The sequence below is a fragment of the Microcaecilia unicolor genome, chromosome 3 (assembly GCF_901765095.1).
Source record: "Microcaecilia unicolor chromosome 3, aMicUni1.1, whole genome shotgun sequence".
Lineage (NCBI taxonomy): Eukaryota > Metazoa > Chordata > Amphibia > Gymnophiona > Siphonopidae > Microcaecilia > Microcaecilia unicolor.
In genome coordinates, this window is record NC_044033.1 from 288434666 (window position 1) to 288443908 (window position 9243).

General features: G+C 43.3%; 1 protein-coding gene across 1 annotated transcript in view; it reads left to right on the forward strand.

The window, feature by feature from the left end:
- The window catches only part of ARID4B (AT-rich interaction domain 4B), a 1313885-nt gene extending 1310272 nt beyond the window's left edge, over window positions 1–3613 (forward strand). The window contains exon 24 of the mRNA XM_030198147.1: window positions 1987–3613. Coding sequence (XP_030054007.1) covers window positions 1987–2117 — 131 coding nt within the window. The 3' untranslated portion in view covers window positions 2118–3613. The remainder of the gene's footprint in view (window positions 1–1986) is intronic.
- The last annotated feature ends 5630 nt before the right edge of the window (window positions 3614–9243 follow it).

Sequence of the window (9243 nt, forward strand, 5' to 3'; positions counted from 1 at the left end):
CAAATTACGACTTAGAGCCAGATGCACTAAACAGTCGTTAGAGTCCTTCCCTTACCGATTCCCTTAGCGAATCGGTAAGGAACGGGCATGCATTAAGGAAAGGGAATGCAATGAGCTGCTCGTTGTAGCTCACTTGCATTCTCTATTCCATCGTTAAACAGTCGGCCAATCGGCCGGTTGAGCATGCGCAGAGCAGCCAAGCGTTATGCTGGCTGCTCTGTGCATGCCAAATACGCCTCCCTGTTCCGCCCGAAGACGCCGCGCTACTCACCCCCTCCGATGCAGCTCGATCCAGAGGACAGTGCAGTTGAGGAAGCCGATCCAAAAAAAACGTCCATTTTGGCTGTCATTCCCCCCCCCCCCCCCCCCCCCTCCACAATAATAAAAACGTCTTTTTTGGCAGTGCTTCACTCAGCTAAGAGACCTGGAAGTCTCTGAGCCAATCACAGCGCGTTTAGCTCGGCTGAACGCGTTGTGATTGGCTCAGGGACTTCCAGGTCTCAGCTGAGTGAAGCACTGCCAAAAAAGACGTTTTTATTTTTCCAACATTTTTATTGAAAGCAATACAAATTTAGCACATTCACCATTACATGCACAAAAGTCAAACATATATTGTGTTCATTGAAGCGCAAATATCTCATATCATCATCAAACTTTTATCATTTTTAACCCCCCCCCTCCAATTATATTTTTCATATGTTTATTAATAGAAACCTCTCATACTTCCCAAATGTACAAACATTCTATACATGTTATTCCTGGGATTTTGGATTTTTCCAAGTCCGTTTAGTAGCGGTTTATGGACTTGTCCTTTAGGAAACCGTCCAACCCCTTTTTAAACTCTGCTAAGCTAACCGCCTTCACCACATTTTCCGGCAATGAATTCCAGAGTTTAATTACACGGGTGAAGAAAATTTTTCTCCAATTTGTTTTAAATGTACTACACTGTAGTTTAATCGCATGCCCCCTAGTCCTAGTATTTTTGGAAAGCGTAAACAGACGCTTCACATCCACCTGTTCCACTCCACTCATTATTTTATAAGCCTCTATCATGTCTCCCCTCAGCCGTCTCTTCTCCAAGCTGAATAGCCCTAGCCTCCTTAGTCTTTCTTCATAGGGAAGTCGTCCCATCCCCGCTATCATTTTAGTCGCCCTTCGCTGCACCTTTTCCAATTCTACTATATCTTTCTTGAGATGCGGTGACCAGAATTGAACACAATACTCAAGGTGCGGTCGCACCATGGAGCGACACAACGGCATTATAACATCCTCACACCTGTTTTCCATACCTTTCCTAATAATACCCAACATTCTATTCGCTTTCCTAGCCGCAGCAGCACACTGAGCAGAAGGTTTCAGTGTATTATCGACGACGACACCCAGATCCCTTTCTTGGTCCGTAAATCCTAACGTGGAACCTTGCATGACGTAGCTATAATTCGGGTTCTTTTTTCCCACATGCATCACCTTGCACTTGCTCACATTAAACGTCATCTGCCATTTAGCCGCCCAGTCTCCCAGTCTCGTAAGGTCCTCTTGTAATTTTTCACAATCCTGTCGCGAGTTAACGACTTTGAATAACTTTGTGTCTTCAGCAAATTTAATTACCTCACTAGTTACTCCCATCTCTAAATCATTTATAAATATATTAAAAAGCAGCGGTCCTAGCACGGACCCCTGAGGAACCCCACTAACTACCCTTCTCCATTGTGAATACTGCCCATTTAACCCCACTCTCTGACAAGATCTCAAACTGTATTTTTTGTTGAATTGATAACCAGTGAAGCCTTACACATGCCCTCAAAGAACCTATATATAGGCGCACTGTTATAGATTTACCCTCTTATTGGATGTGTATAAATCAAATTTTGGAAATTTAATGAAAAGGATAAAAAAATATGTATAACTATAAATAAGTGTAATCAAAGTGTGATCTCATGATATGGTACTTAATAAATCTCTTGGGGTTTTTTTTTTCCTGCTTAGGAGTTGCTATTCCATCTTCCTCTTCCTCCTCACCTTCCTCCAGTTCCTTAACTGCTGCTGTTATGTTGACATTAGCAGACCCAGCTATGACCAGTTCTTCACAGAATGGAATGTCGGTTGAATGCAGGTGACAACAGGACTTGATTAAGCACTTTGCACTTATTAGCTGTTGAGAGCCATGTGGATATTTTTATACTGCACTGTGTGGTACACATCAGACTCGCACTATTTTCTATTCAGAACTGATTCTTGACAAGCTAACTTTGCACTTAAGTGCACTTTTATGAAGAAGTCATGCAATGGACCACTCTTCTTCAAGCAATAACTGTTTCCAACTTGTCTGGGATTTGCATATCTGGTGACCTGAAGGCCTTCCATTGTGAGAACAGTAAGCATTCTCTGCCTGTAAAAAATCACGGAGTAACAGCAGTTTGCTGTGAGTGTATTCCCTGGTATTTTTACAGAACTAGAACATTTTGATGTACAACACACAAACGAGTTCTTTTCCACAAAAGATGATTATTTTAACCCTCAAATCACCTTATAGTGAATTGAACAATAGAAATCAAGCACATCTAAAACTATATAACCTGCAGTTTGACATTGGTCTGTAAAACCAAAATTAAAGGATTCTTTTTGAAGGCCAATAAATGTTTACAGGTTGGACTGAGCTAAAAGGTTACTGTGGTTTCTAATAACCCATTAAATGGAATCAGACTACTTTTGCCATTTTTCTATAAATCTGTATTTTTTTTTAATTTTGATATAATACTTTTTGAGAAAAAAAGAAAGTATATCAATAGCTAATTGTACTAAATCTTAAATAACGATGTATGAATATTGTACTTAGCCCATCCAAATTGTGTATTTATTCATTACGGCTTATAAGTTATACTTTTGTGTTTTCTTATAATCTTTTTCCCAGTGACTTAACAAATATTTCATTTGTAATGGTTTTTTTTAAATTACAAGCTGTAAGGGAAGAAAAAGGTCTATTTAATAATTGAAGGATGCTGGTATTAACACTGCTACAAAAAAAACAGGCGTTTTTTTAGGGGAAGTGAACAGTAAACAAAAAATGGCTGTTGCCTTGTAGAGACCCCAGTATAAACTCAAAACCATTTCCATTTTTACTGATTTTTTTGTTTGGCCCCATTATCATTTGTTTGTACAGTAAGTGCAAACATTTCTGTATTGTGAAAGTGTCCATTACAGCTACATGGCACTGATGATATTCTGTTATTGTACAGAGTGTTTTAATATTAAGTGTTGTATGTACCCTTATTGCGTCTGGGATAACCAGGGTTGGCATGTTTTCTTTATGTTTTTGGCAATATATGTAAAATTATTTCAAAATGTTTTGTGTGTAGATAGATATGTGTCAAATCCTTTACATTCAATTTTTTTTCTAGAAAAAGAATTCTCAATTTTCACATTGTATACATTAATGAATTTTGTTGAAACTTATTTCAAATTACTCAATTTGTACAGGACTGTAAAGATTTGTTGACAAGTAAACACTGAAAGTGAAATGTATAGAAAGCTATAACTCATATTTATTAGGTCCTGCAGATGAATAATTATGTAATATACTGTACAAATGTAAGCAAATGCTTCTGAAATAAAATGCCATAGTTTGTGATTTTTTTTTATTTTGTTTTTAATATTTAAGAGCTGTAATTTGTGTTTATAGACAAAGTACAGGGATATTAAAATGTAGAATAAGATTAGTCACTTTTGCGTTAAGAAGGTTAGTAATACTGAGCCTTGTATGTGACTCTTGGACTAAATTTTGAGCCGATTACTATGCTAGATTCCTACGGCATTTCCACTTATGATTCGTGTCTTGGGCTGTTTACTCAGCAATAGATAATATAGGGCCTCTTTTATCAAGTCCTGCTAGTGGCTCCTGGTGCAGTAATGCCAACAAAGCCCATTCTTTTTGAATAGGCTCCATTGGCATTTCTGCACGGGAACCGCTAGCGCAGCTTGGTAAAAGAGGTCCATAGTTTTCTGGTATATTTCATATCAGTTGTTTGGTCTGTTATCCATTTCTCTTGTAAAATACTGTAATTTGCCTGGCTTTTACCTCCCCAACTCCAAAATTTATCATCTTGCTCTATTGTAAGAGTAGTACAGAAAAATATATCAGGCAAGGCTGAAGGAGCACAAAACTGAAGCAAGACAGCCAGTGCACAAAATGAAGAAAAATAGCTAAGAAAATAAAGCAAGGTGATAAGACTTTTGTTTATATATGATAGAGAAATAAACAAGGGGGGGAGGAAGGAAGCTTATCTTTTTCCTTGTGTCTCTCCATACTAAATGTTTTTCTTTTGTGGTTTTCAAAGAAGGGCTTGGAAAAGGTTCACAGATAGAAAGAAGGGGTAGATATGGTAAAGGAATAAAAGATACAACACTTCTGATGCAGTGCCACAGACCCTAATTGTTCAGCATAAGGGGATCTTTCCTTCTTATCTCATGCATCTTTGAATTCTGTTATTGTTTTTGTCTCCATTACACCACTGGCAGTCCATGCCCAATAAGTTCACTGCATCCAGTGACAGTCCGTTGCCTGATTTATACATTTGAGATAGTTATGATGAGAGTTAGATGTGACAGCATGGAACTGGTAAGAGAAGAAACTACTTTAGATGTAGTCCTTACTGGACCGCAGGAGCTGGTGTGAAAGGTGACAGGGTGGGACTACTAGGCAATAGTAAACACAGTGTGATCAAATTTGTCACTGGAAGGATTACAGTAGCATTTCTTTAAAAAAAAAAAAAAAAAGGAGACTATGATAAAATGGGGAAATTAACAAAAAACTAAAACAGAAGTTTCAGATTCATATTTTGCATGCAGGGTGGATGTTGTAAAAAAAAAAATTTGGAAGCCCAGGTAAAATATATTCCATGCGCTAAGTAAAGTTACAAGAAGACCAAATGACTGGATTAATAATGTGGTGGAAAAAGCAGAGAACGCCGAAAGGGCATCATTCAGAAAATGGAAAGCAGACCCTCATAAGGAAAAGAGGGAAGAGCACAAGCAGTTGCAAGTTAAATATAAAAGAATAATAAGGCAGGTCAAGAGAGACTTTGAAACAAAGTTTCCCGTACTGACAAAAAACAAATACCAAATGACTTTTCAAGTAATTTTGGAACAAAAAGCCTGTGAGGCAATCAGTTGGATTAATAAAGTACTCATGGAGGGTAAAGTAGTAGCGAAAAAATGAATTATTTGCCCCAGCCTTTACTGAGGAAGGTGTTGGTGTAATATCCACACTGGAACATTCTTTGATGTGGTGATTTTGAGCAACTAAAGCAAATTACTAAATTGAGAAGATGTAATACAGTAACAAATTAACAGGACTGGATGATATCAACCCCAGAGTTCTGAAAAAGCTCAAACATGAAATTGCTAACCTGTTACTAGCAATTTGTAATTCCCTGTCGTCTGACCAATAGGTTTTGCTCATCTACGAGCGGATGGAGAGAAAAGTAGTTTTTGTTATTCGTCTTTTAAAGGCGTGGTGCAGCCATGAATGTTCAGCATTTTCTCTGTCTCCAAGCAGATGTTTGATGGTGCGTGCAGCTCCTTTGTAATGCTTTACAAGCCAGCTCCTGCCCAGTTCCCACTGAGTGGCAGTTGAGCAGGGGGTTTCCTGTTGGGCGATATTAGCTCCTTTGCTTCTACAATTCTAGATGGAGCTGGGTGACACCTGGTGGTCCTGGTCTTCCCCCCCCCCCCCCCCCCAAACCTTCCAAGGAGTTTTATAGGAGGATATGGACAAATTAAAATTTTGTATGTAAGCTGAAGATTTTCCCGCCAAGTATTTTTCTTCACTAGACTCTTCTGCATGTAAATACTACTGCTGGTTTTTTCCTCGAAGAAGAGAATACACGAACTTGGTTAATGTTTTTCTTTTCTTAGCCTTTTAGCTGCAAGGCCATTGTTTTATATAATTTTCTAGCATTTGTATTACCTTAGGGCCAATCTACAACTCTGCTTTCTATGCTGGGTTCTAATCAGGCTCTTTCTCTTCCCATGCTCCTCGCCTGCGTTGGTTATGCCACTCTGGCATTTGGGGTTTCTACTGAAATCTTTACATAGCCATTAGCACTGGTATTTTTCTCTATCTTAGGCTCCTTTTCCGCTTCTGTTGGTGATGATTCCTGTGCTGACTTGCGGCTCCCTCGTAATGGTTTTGGCCCACATCTGTGTTCTGTGGAGCCAGATTCTTTTCCTTTATGGCCTCCATTTGGGCTGCTTCTAGGTCATATTATCTTGTGGGGCTCTGGAAGCAGCTCAGTTTTCTTCCGGCCGAGCAATTGTTTTATTGCAAAGGATTTGCTCCCTTTTACTTTCTGACCTTTCTGTCTCAAGGATATCCTCCGTTGGTGCACTGTGGGACTCAATAGCATTCAAGTTTGAAGTTTCCTTCTGCTCATTTGCCATAGCTTTGGTCTACCTACACTAATAGCAGCAGTACTATTTTGCCTTTTCTCCCTTCCTCGTATGGACACGGAGATACCCTTGTAGATTCAGTTGTTCGAAGCGGCCATGTTTTAGGCTGCTCAGTTGGGTCTTACCCCTTTTTCTTTTGTGCCTTTCTTCTTTTCAAAGACACAATCGCATCTTTTGATTTTGCCGAAGCCGTTTTTTCTTCCATGTCATCGAAGACACCCAGCGGCTTCAAACGTTGTACTCAGTGCAACCAGACCATCTCGGGTACTGATACCCATGCTTGGTGTATCCAGTGCCTTGGGCCCGACCATAGCCCAGCCGCTTGCAGTCTGTGTCTTCGCATGAAGAAACAGACCTGAGCGTCTCAAGAAGCCCAACGAGAGAAGCTTTTTGGGGCTCAGTCCGGTACATCGACATCGAGGGACACATCGACGTCGGGAGCGAAGGTAATGGCTGCGGAACAACCAACTCGTGCTGGGAGCAGTGAGGCATCGAGTGAGTCTCCACCTGTCTTGAGACCTCCTGTTATGCAGGCCCCCTGGGACTGACCTTCGTCAGACCCGGCCCCAAGGAGACGTGAGGATTCCACATCTTCGTCATCGGTACCGAGGAGTCTCGATGACGGGCATTGAGTGAAGGCGAAGAAACACCATCATCGTTCTCCTTCGACACACGGTGCCGAGAGCTGCGGTGCGTCGAGGGATTCGGCACCCGAGAAGATTCGGCGCAGAGGGGATCGCTGTCCCTCTGTTAAGGAAGTGCCGATGCCGGTACCTGCTCCCGAGCCTCGACAGATTCTGCCACTTTACCGACCCCGCAGCCTTGTCCGACGGCGGCTCTCAACAAGTGCATCAGGGCCCTGCTTCCAGAGCTTCTGGAAGGGTTGCTGCGCCAGTCTGCTTCGGTGTTGGGGGTGCTTGCGCCTTCCGTACCGTCTGCTGCAGCGGCATCTGGCCCTTCGCCTGTGGTGAGGTCCCCGACCTCGGTGCCGCCTGCAGCATTGGTATCGGCTGCCACCCAGGTCGACTCTCCTTCGACGTTGGTGGAGGAAGCTTCACCAGAGTCCAGGCGGGCGTCGACTTCTCAGCACCGACATCGAGGACGTTGTTCCTTGGCGTCGAGGCAGGCTCAGTTTTGGACTGCTCTGAGGGATGTCTTGTCCGTGGGATGAAGAGGAGGATCCCAGGTACTTTTCTTCTGACGAGTCCTATGGGATTCCTTCTGAACCTTCCCCTCCACCAGAAAGGAGACTTTCTCCATCGGAGTGTCTTTCACCTCCTTTGTCTGGGAAATGGCTGCGGCTATTCCTTTCCCTATGGAGGTTGAGGATGAACCAAGGGCTGAGATGCTCGAGGTCCTGGATTATCCTTCTCCGCCTAGAGAGGCTGCAACGGCTCCTTTGCATAATGTACTGAAGGAAGTCCTTATGCGAAACTGGTCATTCCCTCTGTCTAATCCCATGATCCCAAAAAAGGCTGAATCCCAATATCGGATCCACGGGGAGCCTGGATTGATAAGGTCTCAGCTACCTCACAATTCCATGGTTCCGCTGTCAAAAGAGCCAAGAGTACTAGGGACTATGCCTCGGCACCCCCAGGCAGAGAATCTAGGATCTTGGACTCTTTTGGGAGGAAGGCATATCAGGCCACTATGCTCGCTGCCAAAATCCAAACATACCAGCTCTTCACGAGCATCCACTTGCGGAACTCGGTGAGGCAACTGTCTAGCTTGGTTGATGCACTCCCTCCGGAGCAGGCTGAGCCTTTTCGCCTGGTGGTCAGACAGCAGAAGGCGTGTCAAAACTTCCTGGCCAGGGGTACGTTCAACACTTTTGATGTAGCATCCAGGATCGCTGCCCAAGGTATAGTGATGCGCAGACTCTCATGGTTGCGTGTCTCTGACCTGGATCATTCGGTACAGCAGCAGATGGTGAGAAAGAAGAGGATCTAGTTAACCAGCTCAAGAAGCACAATGATGCTATGGATTCTCTCTCCCGCAGGGTGTCTTCTGCTTCTACCTCCTCATCTAGGAGGTTTTTTCGAGGGAAGAGGAATGCACGCTATTTCTATGCTAGGCATGGGTACACTCTTGCTTCTCGGCAGCCTGCCCAGGCTCAGTCCCAGCACGCTCGTTCTCATCAACAGCGTGTGCCTAAGGCCAATGCAGCTCCCCAGCAAAAGCAAGGGACTGGCTTTTGGCTGGCTCCAGTTCAGCATACCCTCAGTAAACGTGTCCATACCGGACGACTTGCCGGTTGGGGGAAGGTTAAGGTTTTTTCACCAGAGGTGGCCTCTTACAACCTGCGCCCGATGGGTTCTTCAAATTTGTCTGGTTACACCCTCAGTCTAGAATCCAATCCTCCAAATTGCTCACCGGGAGCTCATCCTAAAGCTCCCAGCACAGGCAGGTACTTGCAAAGGAACTCTTCGCCCTTCTACAGGCCCAAGCGGTCAAACCCGTTCCACCAGGGGAAGAAGGGCTGGGATTCTATTCCAGGTACTTCCTTGTGCAAAAGAAAGCAGGGGGGATGCGTCCCATCCTAGACCTAAGGGCCCTGAACAAATTTCTTATCTGAGAAAAGTTCAGGATGGTTTGCTTGGGCACCCTTCTTCCCATGATTCAGGAAAACGATTGGCTATGCTCTCTGGACTTAAAGGATGCTTACACACACATCTCGATACTTCCAGCTCACAGGAGTCTCTTCAATTTCGGAACACAGCACTTTCAGTACCTTGTACTGCCTTTTGGTCTAGCATCTGTGCCTATGGTATTTACAAAGTGCCTTGCGATTGTCGC